At 37.1% G+C, this 19,389-nt stretch overlaps 1 protein-coding gene across 1 annotated transcript in view; it reads left to right on the top strand.

Moving 5' to 3' along the window:
• Positions 1–19,389, top strand: part of LOC116485621 (dynein heavy chain 5, axonemal-like) — a 145,789-nt gene that overhangs the window by 81,197 nt on the left and 45,203 nt on the right. Inside the window, exons 55-60 of the mRNA XM_032181113.1 lie at positions 1,058–1,722; positions 2,225–2,505; positions 2,864–3,079; positions 5,774–5,941; positions 12,605–12,823; positions 14,555–14,731. Coding sequence (XP_032037004.1) covers positions 1,058–1,722; positions 2,225–2,505; positions 2,864–3,079; positions 5,774–5,941; positions 12,605–12,823; positions 14,555–14,731 — 1,726 coding nt within the window. The remainder of the gene's footprint in view (positions 1–1,057; positions 1,723–2,224; positions 2,506–2,863; positions 3,080–5,773; positions 5,942–12,604; positions 12,824–14,554; positions 14,732–19,389) is intronic.

The following is a 19,389-nucleotide window of genomic DNA, read 5'->3' as shown; positions in this document are numbered from 1 at the left end:
GGGCTGCTATTCTGACTCAGCGGAGAAATTCATGTTCTTATCAGAATACCACAAATCACTGTAATAACCGTAGCTGACACTTGCAAACTGAACAGTGAGATTGTTGTACAAGTTCTGCAGTGCTTACATTAGGGGTATTTGTAGAGCAGTGTTAAGATGGAGCTACAAGAGCAGTGGGAGACTTTCTGTATGGCATATTTAATTTCAAAACTGTGTCGTTTTCAAATACTGAATAATGGGTTGTGTGTATTGCAAGTATTACTTGTAGCTTTGAAGAGACTCTTGGAAATAAGAAACTTTCCAAAAAAACCCCAGCTTCCTAAATTCAGCAATGTAATAGTCTAAGTACACAATGGACAAAATCTGCCATTTTAGTAACCTTACTTTGCTTCATCTGATACTGCATAATCTGAAAACTGTAGCTGAATTTGCATGGACTTTATCAGAATCATACATATATGTATGCACCAGCTACAAGAGGCATAATGAATGAACCAGTCATAGTTCCCATTCACAGTGGAGTTTATCAGCTCAAGTGATAATGTTCAAACACATCCTTTGATTTCAGTTAAACCAAATAACGCAGTAAAAACTTCAGTAGTGGTTATTCTTGTCTCTTAGTGACTTAATTTAACTTGATATGAATATCTTCAAAAGATAATACAGCTGTATTTATGTAATGGCTACAGGCAGCAGAGTATACTTGACAACTTAATCCAGCCACTCTAACCTTCAGTTCTAATAAGGAGCTTCAGTCTACAAATTGTAGAGATGCAAAGTAATATCGTGCATACATTAAACATAGTATTACTCTTACCATTTTTTTTTCCCCCAGCATATTATTCTGTTGATTTCAGCTCATCTCCCATGATTTATGGAACTGATCATTTACTTTTGGAAAATATTTAAGAAAGAAACCTGAAAAATGAAAGCAGGAGATACAGTATTAATATCATATGTAGATTTTTGTCTTGCTTAAGTAAACTGAGCCAGATGATAGATATTTCTTAGAATGACCTTTCATTTTTGTTCTTTCTTTAATCCTTTTCTATCTCAGAACATATGCCACCAGTAACCTCATGGATGATCTGAAAATCTTGTACCGCACTGCTGGGCAAAAAGGAAAGGGCATTGTCTTTATATTCACAGACAACGAAATCAGAGATGAATCTTTTCTTGAGTACATGAACAATGTTTTGGCTTCAGGTGAAGTCTCAAATCTTTTTGCACGAGATGAAATAGGTGAAATCACGCAAGACTTGATACCAGCAATGAAGAAGGAGTACCCAAGGCGTACTCCCACTGGTGAAAATCTTTATGATTACTTTCTTACTCGAGTTCGAAATAACTTACATGTGGTTCTTTGCTTTTCTCCCATTGGGGAAAAATTCAGAACTCGTGCACTCAAATTTCCAGGTCTGATTTCAGGCTGTACCATGGACTGGTTCCAATGCTGGCCTAAAGATGCTCTTGTAGCAGTTGCACAGCATTTTTTAGCTTCCTACCATATCGAGTGCACAGATGAAGTGAAACAAAGTGTTGTTAACACCATGGGAACATTTCAAGACATTGTAGCTGAAAAATGTGTTGAATACTTTGAACGATACAGGCGCCGAACATTTGTGACTCCAAAATCTTACCTGTCCTTCATTGGAGGCTACAAAACTATTTATGAAGATAAGTTTGCCAATGTTGGAAGCTTGTCTGAACGTATGAGAACAGGTACTGTAATTTTTTGTTGTGTTAGTTGTTGTTTTGTTGTTGTTGTTGTTATTGTTGTTTTTGTTTTTTTTTTGTTTTTTTTTTTTTATTTGAGAAGATTTTGAATAAAAGAATGTAAAAGTGTAGATTCTTACATACCTAGAGAGTTAGCTTATGAATTTAAATTGTGAGCTCACTTTCAAGTTGTGGATGTGGGGCATCCATAACTTCCCTGAGCAACCTATTCCAGTGCCTCACCACTCTGAGTGAAGAATTTCCTCCTGAATATAAACAAAGGATTAAGTAACAGATACTGAAGACTTCTACCCATAAAATGAAAAACAATTTACTTTAAATAGTGAATAAATATTATCCCTGCTTAATTTTGGTGTTCAACAAATGGGATCACTCACTGGGGTTCCTAAATATGAATCCGAGTGACCTATTTTAAGTATCTAGATCACTTCGCTGAGATTTCTCTCTCATGTCTTCATATTACTAAAATAGAGTTTATTCTACTCAGGTCTTGCAAAACTGATGGAAGCTGAGATTTCAGTAAATCAGCTTTCCAAAGAGTTGGTGATGAAGGAGAAAGATTTGGCAGTGGCTTCAAGAAAAGCTGATGAAGTTTTATTGGAAGTAACAATGAAAGCCCAAGCTGCCGAAAAGGTGAAAATGCAAGTGCAAAAGGTAAAAGACAAAGCTCAGGCCATTGTGGATGACATTGCCATTGATAAAGCAGCAGCAGAAGAGAAACTTGAAGCTGCAAGGCCTGCATTGGAAGAAGCAGAGGCAGCCCTGCAGGTCAGAATTGAATATTCTGAATGTACATGTAGTTAGCTATTGCTGTTTGTGGAATATTGTGGTTTATACTTCTGATTTGAAAAACTAAAATAAAGTGAAAGGACTGGCAGTGACCTGTTAATCCTTGTAGGAAAAAAAAAATAAAAATTGAGGCAGTGGAGAGGTAAGATGAACAGTATCTCCTCTACTATCAGGTAATAAAGTGGGTCATTTAGTGGTACTAGCTTTCTGCAGTACTGCTTCTGGGGGACCTGCAAAACTGCAGCAGTTTTCTTAAATATGCAGTCCCCCCAACTATCTTTCTCTACCATTATGTGATGGCTTAAATAAACTACTATTTTGTTCCCTATTTTTTCAGACAATAAAGCCTTCTGACATTGCAACTGTTCGCAAGCTGGGTAAACCTCCTCACTTGATAATGCGAATTATGGATTGTGTGCTACTTTTATTCCAAAGAAAAATAGACTCGGTAACACCTGATCAAGAGCGCCCAGGTGTGAAGCCATCATGGACTGAGGCTCTGAAACTAATGAATAATTCAGGATTTCTTAGCATGTTGCTTAGTTTTCAGAAGGTAAGAAGATGTTAGCAGCATTATTACTCCTATAATAATCTTTAGAGATCATGTGAAAGTGTCCTCATATTATATGTGCTCTAACATCTACAGGAACTGAAGTTCATAGGTAGTCTGAAACACATAAGTATTATGTACCTACAGTTGCAGATAACCGTGTGATTGTATTCCTCTTCATTTTCATGGTTCCCAATTTCTGTAATATTTCTTCTGGGTCACACAGTTTCTTTCAATGACAGAAACAAATATACCAAACACTGCATCTAATCCTGAGCTCAGTTGTATCTTTATTCAGGCAGTTTTCTTGCTCTTCAGTAGGAATTTTCGTAAAAAGAACTCACTGTTGGTTTTTCAGTTGTCTTACCATCTTCACTGCTACTAGACCTGTTTGCATGCCATCTTCAGAACTGTTTGACAGGGAGCTAGGAGGAAATATGGAAGAGAATAAGCATCCTGTCAGGAAAAATGCTGAGATATCTGGGAACCTTTGGGGCTATTTGACTAGAAAGGTAGAAAAATGCAGGATGATCAACTCTAAGAAAAAAACAGATTTTTACTTCTGTTGGGACAGAAACTTGCCCCATTTACAGTAAGATTCAGTGGACTGTGGTGCAAGGCGAATTTCTCTTCAGGGAGGTTAAGAAAGATGTTGTGTATAGCTAGTCCAGAAAAAGACCAAGGCTGGGCTATGAGATGGTAGAATCATGGCCCAACTCTAAAATCCAGAAAGGTGAGAAGGTTTTTAGCAAAATCTCTGGTTTCTGCAACATTGAGTAAAACTCTATTCATTTGTGCACTTCTCAAATCAGCTTTAGCTGTGCATTTTGCTGATGTCTTTCCTAAGCTACTGGGGTGTTTTTGTTGTGCAGATGAGGCTTGCAACCATGATTCTCACTGTCCCCAGGAGCTATTTCTCCCCGTGAGCCATATTGGCAAGGCAGCATGAGGAAACTTGCACTGCCTCTGTAGACAGTCTCTTCCTGGGGCTGTCAATATGGCCACTTTTCCAAATGGTATCTTCACCAAGTACATAGAGGAAATTAGTTTAAAGATGATGGGGACTAATTATACACTCCTTACTCAAGCTTACTCCTTAATGAGGTTTCCAGTTTGGGCACTTATTAATACTATATGTGCTCCTGCTAGTAGTTTGCAACACACTAAACTTTACTCAGAAGAGTTTGAACGGTCTCGTGGGGCTGAGTTCTTGCAGAAAGGAATATTGATGAATGTGGCGAGGAACACCAGACTATTTCTGTCTCTGATGAGGTACTTCGTATGCAGCCCTTCTGCCTCATTTCTTGTTTCTGAGATTGAGTATATATGAGATATATATGAGTATATATGAAGGCCATCATGTCTGCAGTTCTGACTACACTGCTTGCTTTTTTTGGTGAGACTTCTGTGATTTCCTAATTATTATTTTTTATGCAAGGAAGATCAGTGGATGAAATAACTCCCTGGATTTAAAATTCTTTACTGAAAAGGAAAAGCATGACATTTTTCAAACTCTTGAACAGAAATTTAGGCCACTTCTGATTGGTCTTTGCTTCACCCTTGTCAGCTTGCTAACTTGTAATTTTGAATAGGAGAATAAAAATACTCACAGTGAAAGCATTGCCATATGTGATTTTAAGAGTAATGTAACGAATGTCTTCGTTATTATTATAGCAGCTAGTTATTATTATAGTAGCTAGTATACAAACACAAGCCTGTCCTTTCTGATATATATCTCCAGGAAAAGAGCAAAACATTGCTCAACTCTATGAATGGGGGATGATTTTTATTAAAAAAGCATGTTAAAATGTTGCCAATAAAAGGAAGATTCTTAATGCTTCTGTTGTTAAGCAACCATTGTTGCTCTGTATAAGCTCTTCTACTCTCTGCGTTGCTTAAGGAGATGAATTCCATTTTCTTCCGATACTTGTGTAATTATAGATTAACCACCATCATAAAAGATCTGGCTTTTTGTATTCTCAACAGATTGTGGTGGGAGAAAAGAATCTGAGATTAGAATAAATAAGTGAACAGCTGAAAGAAGTCACAGTTACAGTTAAGGATATGGATAGTTTAAATGAAGTGAAGTCAGTGCCTTAGAGTTTCACCTCTTCCCTTCCCCAAGCTTCATGTTGGACTACCTCAGTTGTGTTCATACTGGTGTATGTCTTATGCCATTGTGAGCTGGTTCAGGGAAATAACCTAGAAGAAAACTGATCCCTGGTTTGCTGGCTTGGATTCCTGTCATATTAGCTTCCAATCTAGTTCACTGGGCACTGGTGATGGCATTAAAGATGTGGCAAGAACATATCTTGATGTTGAGGGAGAGAGGAATGCAGGTACAGAGCTGAAGTGGGAATAACTTAGATCTTAGAATAACTTGTCATGGAGCAGGCAGTGTGAGTAATGTCTGCAAATCTTATGGGTCAAATATGGTTATTAAATGTAAACTCTAGTCAACCTGGAAGTTGGAGCTATTTTTTACTTGAGTTCACACACAGAAAAAAAATCCCTACACCTACTAATGTTCTGTCCTTTATGGAAGCGAAAGGCAACAGCTGTGTTTTGTTTGTGTAAAATGTTTTGTTCTTCTGTAAGAAGTGGTGGCATCATGTTTTTAAAAATAAAAATGTTTCTGTGAAGCAGACTTTATTCTAAAATGCATTTAAAAAATAATTCTTCCTTTCCATTGACTAGGACTCAATTACAGGAGAAACTGTGGAGCTTTTAGAGCCTTATTTGGATATGGAGGATTATAATCTGGAGACTGCTAAAAAAGTGTGTGGAAATGTAGCAGGTCTTTGCTCATGGACACAAGCAATGGCTTACTTCTATGGTATTAATAAAGAAGTCCTTCCTCTTAAGGTACTTCATATTTGTTTTATTTTTCTGAGAGATCGCTATGATTGAGGAGAAAAAATGTAACATTATTTTGGGTAAAAAAGATAATAATTTACATTTCAGTGGGAGCGTTTAGTGCACAGATTCTTTATACAACCTGGCTATTGGCAAGTGAGAGATACTGATTGTGTATTTGCTATTGGCCTTGGTGCCAGGCACTGCTGTTTCAAGAAAATTTTCACTCCATTTTACTTGCCTGGGAAGGAGTATGGTCATCATGATCTTGGTAGAATCTGGGAGAGGAGAGATCTTTCTTGGTGCAGAAGTATTCTTTAGTGAATTTAGCCAGAATTGAGCTCTCTAAGAAAACTTTTGAGTGTTAAGTTGCTACAAGTGATTGTATACATAATAAAGTAAGTAGTCATCTTACTTCTGTTGGAACAATGAAATTTTCACAGTAATACAATAGAATATGATAAGCTGCACTGCTAAAGATAGTTTTATTGTCTTGGAAATGTTTCATTTATGAGCATATTTAAAAATAAAATAGCTTTGAACATGGTGGTTTACAATGTTTGCTTCTGCAGGTGATTTTAGTGCTCTTTTCTAAAGAAATAGATACCAGTTGGTTAAGTTTTCACTGTAGTCATGCTCAGCCTCCTTTCGAAAAGTCAGTCTGTCAATTCTATATTCACAACTCTTCGCATATTCTTTTAGTATACCTGAATAGATCTAATTTCAATTCATTAAAAGCATGATATTTTTTATTCATGTTACTGATAGACAAGACTGTATTTCTGTGATACGTAAGTGTCAATGTTCAAATAATGGGATGTTCTCTAATGAAAACAGAATTTGAAAGGCATCTGTTGAGAGCTGTAAAAGACAAAAGACCTAGGGAAGATAGTGGACTAATACTCTGATGCAACTCTGTAAAAGCTACAAAAGTGCTCTTGTGGTTTTTAGTTGATTATACATGATTTAGGGTTACATATAGATTTAATTTTATATTCAAGTATTTACATTTTGTCACACTGGAGCTGATAAAAAGCTAAGCATGCATTTCTTGGCAAAATAATGCCTATTGTCAGGTATGGCAATAGCTACAATTATTTTAAAACTGCAGACGATAGAGCGAGTTGTTGGGTCAAGCAATGCAGTGATGTTAAGAAAATAATTGAAAATAAATGTACAATTACATAGCATAAAGAACTACCACAGGGCACATCATCTGATGTTAAAAGCAGGTTTACTGAGTGAATTAAGCTGCTTTATCCTAACAGCTGTTCTAGGAGACAAACCCCCTTCAACTCCATCCAATATATTTTTAATTGCATCTTAAATGAGACACAGTGCCTCATTAATCTTAAATGTGACAAGTTGTGAAAAGTGACTAATAATGACTTATATCTTAGTAAGTATGGTGCGCAAAAGTGTAAAGATGAATTAATTGCTAGAAATGAACACCTACATTCTTTAGATATGGGTTTTGCAGCCTAAGGGTCACAAGTGAGAGTTGAACACAGCAAGTACAAACAAATGTTGCCTGGAAATGCAGTGGAGGATGATTTATCATACAGCATTCAGCATGTGTGTACTGCTTTCCTATAAACCTTCAACATAACCATGAGCTGTTCTTTTCTAGTTTGTTATCTAGTAAGCAAGCCTGCTGGATTAACCTGGTAATACAGAAACACCATCTGCTATTTATTAAATGAAGAACATAGTGGCAGAATGAAGAAGCCCTGGCTTTAGCTGTGATTCTGCAAGCTTCCAATTAAAATACTGTGCATAAGGATATAATTTCCCTTGGAGATGTCTCCAATGATTTTAATTAAGATTTCCTTAGGCTGCTATGATGATCAAGGGAAGTTTGTCTGTAGTTTATAAATTCTGTTTGATATGGAGGGTTGTCCCTATCAAGCGCTGTTTTAAATATGGAACTCTATTGCCTTTTCTCCTTTTGCTTGTCTCCGTGCTGAACGAAAACCCACAGGAGTCAATAAGTGGCATTTCACCTCAGGATGAGGTAACAGCAAAGGAGTATCAAAATTTGAGGGGCATCCATGTAAATAAGAGTGTCCTTTTCAAGGTGATGCCTGCCAGGCAGGAAGACAAGCATTTATGTCTGGATTCAAGGCCCACAGTAACTGTGGAAGGAAAGCGTTTACACTGTGGGAGTGAAGGGGGGAGGAGTGGATCACCTAACAAAACAGATCAGAGCCAGGACATATGACTGTGAAAAGAGAAGAATGAAGAATCTTTCAACAGCTGTTAGAGGCTGTGAAAAGCAGAAAAGAGGCATGATCTCCATGCCTTTCAGAGGTCATTTTAATGCCAAAGAATGGTTGCGGATAGGAAAGAAATTAAGACCAAGATTTTGTTAATGTCATTCTGCATGGATTTATTTGCATGTGTACATGTATATATATGTATACCTACATATGTGTAATACATTCTTGAGATTGGTGATGTGAAAATGTGGGCATTGGAATATCTGCAAAACCTGTGTATGTGCTTGCTTAACACTTCCCTAATTTAGCTATGATTCCAACCTTCTCATGATACTCTGAGAAATTCAGAGTAATCTCATGAGGCTCTGAGAAAGACGATACAAAAGCAGTGGGGTGTCTAGGTGAAAATCATCAATGACCTGGGCAGGAGGAGCTTGAGGTTGCATTTCCATGAAGAGGTGTTAGTCAGATGCCACGTGCCCAGGAAAGGACTGCAAAAACAAGGCAAAGATGGTCACCCAGCACATCCACAGAGCACTTCCAGTAACATTTCCTGAATTAACTAAGTAACAGCTGCTCTTCACAGTGATCAGGGTTTGGTCTAGGTATTCCATTCACAAGAAGGGATAGCATTTAAAGATGTGAGGTTTTTCATCGAGGATGACATTTTTATTTAAATGCTTTCTTGGATCAGGACCAGATATACTCAGTGTTTTGCAAAACTGAGTTTGCAATGAATCAATGAGGCTATGTCAATACTAATAAATTAAACAGTGCTACTGAATTTTCTAGACGCTGGATTGTGATCATCTTCATTGTTAAATTGTTTTAATGATCCCTAGTGTGAATTTGGCCTTGGCGAGGTAGTACTTTTTCAGCAGTCTCTGGTCACCTTTCGAAGAACCATTTTCACAAGGCTGTTTGCATGCAATGTGCTGTTTTAGAGGTTGTAAGAGTTCAGTGTGAGCTGTTTTACTCTTGTAAACCTCAGTGCCAGAGAAAGGTCTTGGGCATGTTTAATTTAATAATATAGCTGTAGGCAGTAATTACTTGTTTATTTTTCCTGTTTTTATGTGGAATGCAAAAAGTTTAAGAGCGGCAAGATCATCTCGCCACCTGCTATGAAGTCCTCTCTGAAGGCATCCTGGAGTTCAGTCTGTGCCCCTTGTTGGCACAGGTACCGGCTCAATACTTGTACTGTCCAGACAGAGGCAGAGAATGGATGGAGGCACTCCAAATCTGCTGGAGCAGACATGAGAGGTTTTGTGTGCTTCCCCACAATGCCAATGGCAAGAAAAGGCTGAAGCTGCAGCTCTAACACAAGCCTAGGAGTGTTCTAATGTAGCTCCCTTGTCCACAGTGTGGATCTCGTGTCTCTCATCCTCATGATTCATTCACATCAAATCCATTTATTCAGGCTTTCACACTGCATCCAACTGGAACAAATTTTGAATCGTTGCTTTGCTGTGTGACTCAGGGAGATGAAATGAAGGGTGTGAAGCGTGTTCACGTAGCAATGCCACTAAACTTAGAAAGGCCACAGTGGTTCTTTGTGGTTGGGAGACACATTTCGTTCCCTCCACTAATTGGCTGAAAACCTTTGTAAGAAGCTGCTTGTGACTGTAATAGCCTCCTTGAGCAGAAGATTCTCCTTGGCAGCAGAATTTGCCTTCTGCTCTCGTGGCAAAACTGCGCAGCAAGCTGCCAGCCAACCTACTAGTGATGTCTATACAAAAGCAGTGTTTATACCCATGTAATTTTCAAAAATTGAGTTGGAAAGAAAGGCAGGGAGAGAGCACATAGTGATGATTTCACAGGGTGAACTGAGGCAAGTAGTCTCTCTGCTCTGGGGAATCACATAGGTTGCTCACTCCGGTATGCTAGCATTCGTTCTTGTGTAATCAACCAGTATTTACCACATGTGAGTAAGCAACCTACAAATCAAGCCTATACCAATGTGTATTACTACTTTGGGATGATTACCCTAAAATTGGCTGAAAACCTTAGTCAAATTGTCTATAACATTATTTCTTATAATAAGTAATCTGCTAGAGATCCCTGTCAAGTCTTAAGTAACTAATTTTGGGATTTTTTTTTTTTTTGTGTTGAAGTGCAATAGAATTTTTTGTACTCATCTCAAGTATTTTTTTCATTGTGTTAACATCTTCAAGGTTGAAAGCTTTTAAGAGCTTTTAAGAACTGGGAAGTCTGTTTATCTGTCTTTTGCATCTTACTGGGTAGTTTATTGCTGTATGGAGATCTGGCTTTTTCGTATTTATGAGGCACAATTGCTCTTTTGTATTGGGAATTCACATGGCCATTCTTTTCTTTTGGGCTTACGTGCAGCTGTGATAAATGCCAAGGTGAAATATGAATCTGCACAGCCAGGTGTAAGTTCCCTGTTTTTCCAGCTGTTCTGCCTCTGCTGTTCTTCCAGCTCTCCAAGGATCTTGCTCCCTGTTCATCCCCTGTGAGCTGGGGGTGAAACAAGGTGTCATAACTTTGTTTTACTCCCATCCATGGCTTTCACAGATAAGAGAGTGTTCTGCACCAGGATAGGGGTAGGATAGTTGGCAGAGAGAGGGATATGCTGGATCTCATTAAGAAAAGCCCAACAACAAATGGCTTAATAAGGTAACTGCTTTAATAAGACAATAAGAAGAGGATTATATGATAACTTGAATGACCAGAAGAGAGGTTTTTTTCTCCATGGACAGGATCTGCTCTGCACAACATGCCATGGGAAAATCCATCCAGGCTCCATCCAATGCTGCACGAACATGGGGTGCACAGCATCTGAAGGGATGTAAGATTTGCCCACTTTCCATATTCTTCTTTTTATTGATGTCTCACTGAGACATTGCCTTATTAAGATGTTAGTTGTCAGGCCTTTCTTACCGACATTCAGAAAGGACCCTGGACTGTCGCTCCCTCTCTCATCTCACCCCCCATGCCATCCCGTGTTGGGGAGGAACAGTGCAGAGGAACACTACCTCACCAGCGCAGAATTCCTGTAGTGTTTAAGCTTTTCCTGAGGGCTCCAGATTCATGAAAAAAAATAACATCAGTGGTTCTGAAATCTGCTTAGCTAGGTCTTAACAAGACTCATTGGTCTGCTGGTTTAACAGTGTTTATCTCTAGGAGATGCTGTTTAATGGGCTCTTTGATAAACGGTAGAATAAAAATATTTTAGCTTTCTTACATGATGTATAGTTTTTGAGTGGCCATTTTGCTGGCTTATCTCCATTATAAAATATTTGCTTATCTCTAGGATCTGTCAACAGGCATGGTGGCTACAGTTAAAGATATTTTTGTGGGCAGTGCTATTCTCTGGAAATGTATCTCCTGAAGTGGTACTGCTGTGTTGGTTACTGCAGATATGCTTCTCTAATTCCTTCCTTGTAGACCTGTCTTTTGAAATCCACCAAACTCCAGCTTTTTTCAATATGCCTAAATCTCAAAATGTGATCTTGGCTCCTCTCATTTTCTATTTTCTTCATATCCAAAGCAAGAAGAATTTGTGAATTTTAGCATATTTTGATAAACAGTCTATCTGTTTAGTCAAGATACAATGCCAAAAACCAACCCAAAGTTATACTGTTTATTAGGAGTCATCCAATAGGTTCCTTGTTCTGTTACTCTTCTGCTGTGATGTAATATGTGTCAAGTGTTATATTTGTAGTAAAACTTTTTTACAGATTCTCGGTTTCCATCTTCATAACTCTTACAGCAGGAAAAATAGAAATAAGATACATGACCTTTAAACAAGTGTTTTAAATATTTAGAGCAAATGGAAACAGTGTTTATATGTAAGAGTGAATTTCGTAAGAATTTTGTCAATTTCTAATCCTTTGCAAACATCTATTTGGAAACACATTCTGGTTACTTTTTATTTTTATTTTTATTTTATTTTTATTTTTATTTTCTGTTAGGCATACAGAAATGAAGACGCCAAATTTAAATGACTGGCAATTTATCATTCAAATTTTCACAGAAACATAAGAAATGTGTCTAAAGCTTTAGTTTCCCGAGGAGCAAAATATGTTTGTTACATTTTTATTGTAGAAGTAATTGATGGGAAAAGAGAGAAGAAGAGTAGTTTCCATTACCATTATTATTATTTTATAGTTCATGAGTCACAATCTTAATTTTCTTTTGCACTGAGAAAATATCACAGAAAACATTGTATGCATTGCCTCATATATCTAGTATACAGCTATTTCAAATTTATTGCGATTACAAATCATTAATCATTGTGTGATTAATGGATCATTCTGAAAATATTATTAAAATATTTTAAGATTGCCTTGAATAATAATAAAAAGGGAAAAACTGCTGTCATGTTGAGCATGTATTTTCAAAAGTACCCATACAGTATGTGCCACTAGATGAATGTCATTTGCTGTTGCCAAATAACAGGTATTAAATACCCTTTACTTCAAAATGCTTGTAGGCAAATCTAGCTTTACAAGAGGGAAGACTTGCAGCTGCTCAAACTGAACTGAATAATGCACAAAATCAGCTGGATGAGAAGCAGATGGAACTGGATCAAGTACAAGCCATGTATGATTCTGCTGTGAGAGAAAAGCAGGCCTTACTTGATGATGCTGAGGGCTGCAGAAGGAAGATGAACAATGCCACAGCGCTGATAGAAGGATTAGGTGGAGAAAAGGTACTGGCACATTATGGGTAGGATCCCAGAACAGAGTTGGTGCTAGTTTTGAGAATACTCTGTAATCATCATTAGTAGTGCTCAAGAAATTCAAGGCAAGGTGATATCTTGATATCATATAGCACTTTATTTTAGTTATTTTTTTTTCTAATCCTTCTGTCTATCAAAGTAAAACAATTTCTTGTGTTAACTGAATTCTTATGTGTAATGCTTCATGTCACACCATATGACTCGTATTGGGATAAAGTTCAAATTTAAAGCCAGGGAGCCAAATTCCTCTTAGCATTAGTAAGAGGAATTAGGTTTAACCTAAATAATTGCCCTAAAATATTCATAAGAAGGATTACTCTCTTTTTCTCACCAAGTTTTCAAGAATAGAAATTTGACGCTTGACTAATTTTCTGAATTATATTTTAAGTTCAGATTGCTACTGGAACCTTCCACAGAATTATGGGCTAATCATTATCCTCTGCACTGAGCTTGAAGTTTGCAGTATGAAAGTTGGGAAGTATGCAGATTTTTCTGTCTTCAGCTTCTACTGGAACTTGAGGGTTTCCAGAAGAAGCAGGATAGTCTTTTTTGCATTGGCTGGTTATTTCCTTTGATAAGTCCTCGCTTCCAATCAAACACAGTCAAAACTGATGAGAGCTTTGACTTCATTGAATCCTGTAAGACCTGGACGTCAGTGTTTGGTTGCATAGATGTGCTTCAAAGTGTATTAGTCAACAATGTTAGATGCTTTGACATATTTTTCAGTGAACTTCTGAATCTATAGATAACACCAAAACAGGAGTTACAGTGCCTTACCGTGGGTTTTCTGAAGCTTTGTGCTAAAAGCTTTTGTAAGAGCTGTTATTTCATTCTACTTCTGAAAATTCAGAGAAAACAATAAGAGACACTTGGAGCCTTAGGCAAAAATGGCATTGATTAAATGTGTTTTTTCTCAGTTTAAAGTGTGCAGGTCCTGGCCAAGATTGCATGCAGAGTGATTATAAGGGAATAGAAAACTGTGGAGAAATGAATAAGTAAAACTCAAAAATAGTGTTCAGATAATAACAGTCATGGAATAATTGAGATTGAAAGGGACCTCCAAAGGTCGTCTAATCACTCAAAGTGAGCTCCAAAGATCATCTAATCGCTCAAAGTGATCACCGTGTCCCCATGACCATCACAAGATCATGACTCTGCAGCTGTGTGCAGACCTTCAATTCCTTGTGTTTGTTCTCCACGCTGTGCACATCAGTGTGCAAACATTTCAGAGAGGTGCCCAGCTGTGCTAATTTCCCAGACACAGTATGAAAGCTGTCCTATAGTTCTGTCTGGTAGGCAGTTCTGTGTTTATGCAGTTATTGCTTCAGGTGGTCCTCCCTCAGCCCTGTTTTATGAATTACTAGGTCCCTACCGTATATACCACACATTTTTTTTGCCAACTTGGCAAACCTACAGTTCCTCGCATGATTGTTGGTCATCGTCTCCCTCATCTTCATTCCTCCTCTAAAACCCTCCTTACCATTTTGGCCAGCCTGTTTGGCAGAGATGCTTATTCCCCACTTAGGAGGCTGTCATCTCTTTCAAGAAGCCTTCTACTTCTGAAAAGGATTAAAGACGAAAATACTCAAGGCTCAAAGAACAGTTATTTACCAGAAAGAAAGAAAGAGATTCTTAGATTAGATCTTTATGTTAGGTTTGTGTCCTGTTAGTCTAACTTTTTAATAATATTTTTACATACAGCTTCGTTGGACAGAAAGCAGCAGAAACTTTCAAAATCAAATTACTAATTTAGTGGGGAATGTCCTTCTGGCCACTGGATTTCTTTCTTACTCTGGACCTTTCAATCAGGAGTACAGGAATTTGCTGCTCCAGTTGTGGAAGAAAGAGATGAACAACAACAAGATTCCATACAGTAATGTATGTGTTCATGCTTTGTTCTAAATTTATTCTTTACCTTGGAGAGAAATAATGAGAGCAATCCATTCCATAAAAATACTTAAATGGAAGATTATTTATTTACTGGCTGTCATATTCCATCTTTTTTTTTTTTTTTTTTTTTTTTTTTTAATAAATACAAATTCTGTACAGTTATCAACTGAGCTTTTAAAAAATGTGTTTTAAAATCCTCTTTATTCTTTCATGCATCACAAGACTAGTGCATAGGACAAGGCTCTGCCAAATCTAAGACAGAGAGGGTACCTGAGCTGTGATGCCCTTGAAGAAAATTGCGTAACAAGGGAAATGAGGACAAATGTACCAGATTAGAAGAGATTTACCTTAATATAAGGGGTTCCATTGAATAGTCAGATTTTTCCCCTATAGTTGGTGTTTTTCACAAATACTGTGTTGTGTCCGTGATTTCAGTCATAATGTAAAGCAAATCAGCAGTAGAAGATAGTAGAAAAAATAGTAGAAAATAGTAGAAAAAGTAGAAAATATATAGAAGAAAACACCAGTTATAGCCATCTCCCTTAATGTGTTAAGTCCTCACCTTATAATGAATAATTTGTGAATATCTCTTTGAGAATATCACCCCACAACTGGTATTGCTGTGTCCATAGAATTTTCCATGCAGCCTCCCATGTTAGGCCCGCAGGATGGTGCAGAGATGGAGAGATTGGTCTGTGGCTTCTCATCTGGCTGGGAGTTACACCCCAACCAACTTCCAGGGGCCCAGCAAGATTTATATTTTTTCCCCTTCTACCACCTACAATCTGATGTGCTGCCACTAAAAATCTGGTCTCTCTCTAGATGTCCATTTTTCACTCTGAACTGTAAATTTAAAATATAAAGGGTAATTTGGTTGAAAGGCTTTTTTCATATAGTTCATATTGCTGACAGAGTACATCAGAAATTCTTTAACATACTGTTCTTAATATGAAAAATCATAAGCACAACAAACTAGTCTAGGAATAGAAAGCTTCCATTATTTTCATTTAGGCTTTCTTAAGTAAAACATTTTAATAATCTAATTTTCTAGAAAAATATCTGTAAAATGGAAACATAGTTTTTTTTTCTTTTTTCAAGCTTCACACTTCACTTTTAGTTTAGTATAGCTAAACTCCTGATTGACATAAAAAATACTCTTATACCCAATTATAGCACAGACTATTATAGGTTTTGAATCAGGAAATGTCACCTCTGCACACCCGTGTATTAGCAATTAATGCCTTTCTGTCACACCCTCTGCTGTCTCCCCACACAATTTAATTCAGTTTAATTTGAAGTGTCTTGTTGAAACAATTAAGTTAAAAACAGAAAAAAAAAAAAACACGCTGCATTTTTAAAAGCTTGGTTTTACCATTTCAGTTTTCTCCAACTGTTTAATCCATGTAGATTTGTCACCATAAGGCTGTTCTCTGTGAGTTTATTACAGCTGCTCCTCAACTGTCTGAAGTCTGTGTGGGCAGTGGTGGCCTAAAATGCATCTGAGGTGATGTCCCACCATGCAGCTTCAGTTCCCTGAACACATCATACCTTTAATGAAGTGAGCAACTTCAGTGAAGGGACTATGATACAGAACAGGTTCCTTTACATGAACCTGGTTCTTTCCTTTGCCCACCATCTATCCCAAGAGTGCAGGATCTGGCAGTTCTTCTGGTACATATGTTTGTACCAGCCTTGTTCCTACTCCATGACTTTGAGGAGGTCTGTCTAATACTCTTCCTCAGAACTGGAATATAGATTCATGTGGAAGAAAGAATTTTAACCATAATAATCAAAACTGTCTTTCTTATTAATCTCTGTTCCATTTCACTTGGTTTTCTGAATTCCTGTGTACATTTTCTCCAGCAGTGAAGGCTGAGAAATAGTTCAGGGAATCTCTCCTACACTAAATACAGGATTGGATGCATTGAGCCCAAAAGGCTTCTGTCCTCAGCTGTCAAAACTTTTGAAAGAGCAGTTGCTGCTGGAAATTGCTGGGAATAAGTGAGCATCGTGTGTACACACATGGCTCCATCATTGTGAAAGAATTGAATGTAGATCCCTATTCCTGTTGCATCTTCTTTTCAGGTTCTTGGGGATTTGACACTGAAAAGACAGTGGACAGTGCTTCTCGTAACAGTGATTGACCTTGACTTGGCAGGGTGAACCTCACAGCTCAGCCCAGTATATAGTATGATGTATGAAAATAAATGATTCTGACCTACCCAGCAAAGCTTTCTGAGAGCTCCTGATGAAAAGTAGTATGTAAGGCCTGGATGGATTTATTAATAAAGTACTAGTAACTGTGCAGTCTCAGGCAACATTCTTCACCAGCGTGGTATGGGAGTTCCCCTACATACATTTATCCCAGGGAGGCTCTTTCTTAAACTCTGTACGTAATGTTCTTAAAAGCTACTTACCTTGGGGAATATCTGTCAAGATTCTTGCCATTTAAGGATGAGAACTTGGATGTAAAATGTCCTTAGAGGGAAAGAAAGAACAAACTGAATTTTTGATTCTGTGAAGATGTTCTGACTGCGTTACCACTAAGCTGCAGCCTTCAAAATTTGAGGAATACTTTTTGATTGTTTCAGTGCTGCTAATATATTTGCTTTTCTCACATGGACAGACTAGATACAGAATGTCGTAATTAACATGTGTTTCAAACCATAATTGCCGTTCTGTTTAGATAGCTGTTGTTAAGGACAGGATTATGATTTCAGTGACAGTCTATGTAAGAGTGTTTTAATTTAATTTTATTTTTTTCTATTGAATTAAGTGCTCACAAAAAGCAGCAGATGGGCTTCTCTTGGTACTTCACACCACAGGAAAGAAAGCAGCTTTGCAGTTCAAGCAAAAGGCTTGACATCTGCCTTACTTTGTCACAGACTAACTGATTGTGGGTGTATGAGTCATTTAGGCATAACAATTTAAAGAGAGCTGTTTAAAATTAGCTATCTGTCTTTGTAGCTAGGCATTTAAATAAGATAAGTTTCAAAGACTGTAACTTCCTCCTGCAGTAAAAAAAATAAAAATAAAAATAATAAAATTTTTGGACCCTAATCCAAAAAGTTCCCCTTTAGGAACTAAATATGGCTTATATGGCTTTGGGTTCTGAAAATTTTGGTTATTAAATCCTCTGCTGTCCTTTTCACAACTGGAAACTGGATTCTTAAAGTTTCTCTGTCTTCTGAAAGTGGCTTGAGCTCCTTAATACAAAATCTTCAAAAATAAGAGAAAAAAAAAGTTAACAAAGCTTTTGAGTCTTGTAACCATTGATATTACTAACTTGTGATTGTATCACAAGTCTTACAATATTTGAAATCTTGTCTTAGGCATCAGCTGCTAAATTATGTGATTTTTGTAATATACCCAGCCTTTTTGTTTCTTTTTAGACATGTTTGTAGAGAATGGTTAAAAATAAGAATTCTTGAGTGAAAAATTAAAGGAGCAAATAAAAATCATTCAATTTTATTCTTTTTAAAATCACATATTTATTTATTTATTTATTTATTTTTTACTTTAAAGAGCTTGACTTATGATTTTAGGCACTGTTTTACTCACATACACATTCTTGATAGGCCACTGTTCCTAATGAATAAAATAAAGCAGGTTGGTCTTTAGGGGCTATCAAACTTTAGGAAAATACATGAGTTGGGAAGAGTTTTGACCATAGCAACAATAACTTTCCATGATAGACCACAGTTATTGGTCCATAATATATCTCCTCTTCTTCCTCTCGGTCCACCCACAAGCCATCCCATACTCGTGTACATGGCTGGAAGGCACTTTACAACTTTATAGCAGTATGAAGCTCTTCTGACAGAGACAAGCCTTCCAAGGCCTTTGGCCTAGCAATAAAAGAGTTTGCCAATACCAAAATGAACTTGTCATTAGATATTGAACTGGCTTCAGAGTTTCTCCAATGCTATTGGTCCCTTTCTTTGGTGCCATTCATATCTTTTAAGAATTAATAGACTCTCAAAGCTTGAACAGAATTCACTTTCACTATTTCCCTACTTCAAAGGTTTAGGCATTGACCTTTGAAGAAAGGAGATAAACAATAAGTACCAAATATATTCTATGATACGCTGTGATCAGAATAAAAATGCAAGCCTTCCATCCAACATTTTAGTGTAACTGCTCTAACTGCTAGTAATTTTGTCATTACATATTTTCTGCTAGGACCTGAATCTTACTGGTATGCTTGTTGACAATGCTACTGTTGGTGAATGGAACCTCCAGGGTCTCCCAAATGATGACCTTTCAATTCAGAATGGCATCATTGTCACCAAAGCATCTAGATATCCTTTGCTGATTGATCCACAAGGTCAAGGAAAGATCTGGATTAAAAATAAGGAAAAGAATAATGGACTCCAGGTAAATACTTTATTTATTTTTTTTACATGTCTGTCCTTTCATGTCATATTTAGCAATGCAAACTGTTTTTCCATCTTATTTTGCCCATGTGTTACAGTAATTTGAATCTGATGTTTCTGGTATACAGCTAGACAGAAATTAAAATAAGACTGATGCAAAATCTGTAACCTATCTGTATCAGGGTGAAATAACTTGTACTGCTTTGTTTTTTCCCAGAGAGATAGTTTCAGGAGAAAATTGGGATTATCTGTTATGTAATATGTATTTTT

The sequence above is a fragment of the Aythya fuligula genome, chromosome 2 (assembly GCF_009819795.1).
Source record: "Aythya fuligula isolate bAytFul2 chromosome 2, bAytFul2.pri, whole genome shotgun sequence".
Lineage (NCBI taxonomy): Eukaryota > Metazoa > Chordata > Aves > Anseriformes > Anatidae > Aythya > Aythya fuligula.
Note: the sequence above shows the minus strand (reverse complement) of the source record. Positions and strands in the feature narration are given on the sequence as shown.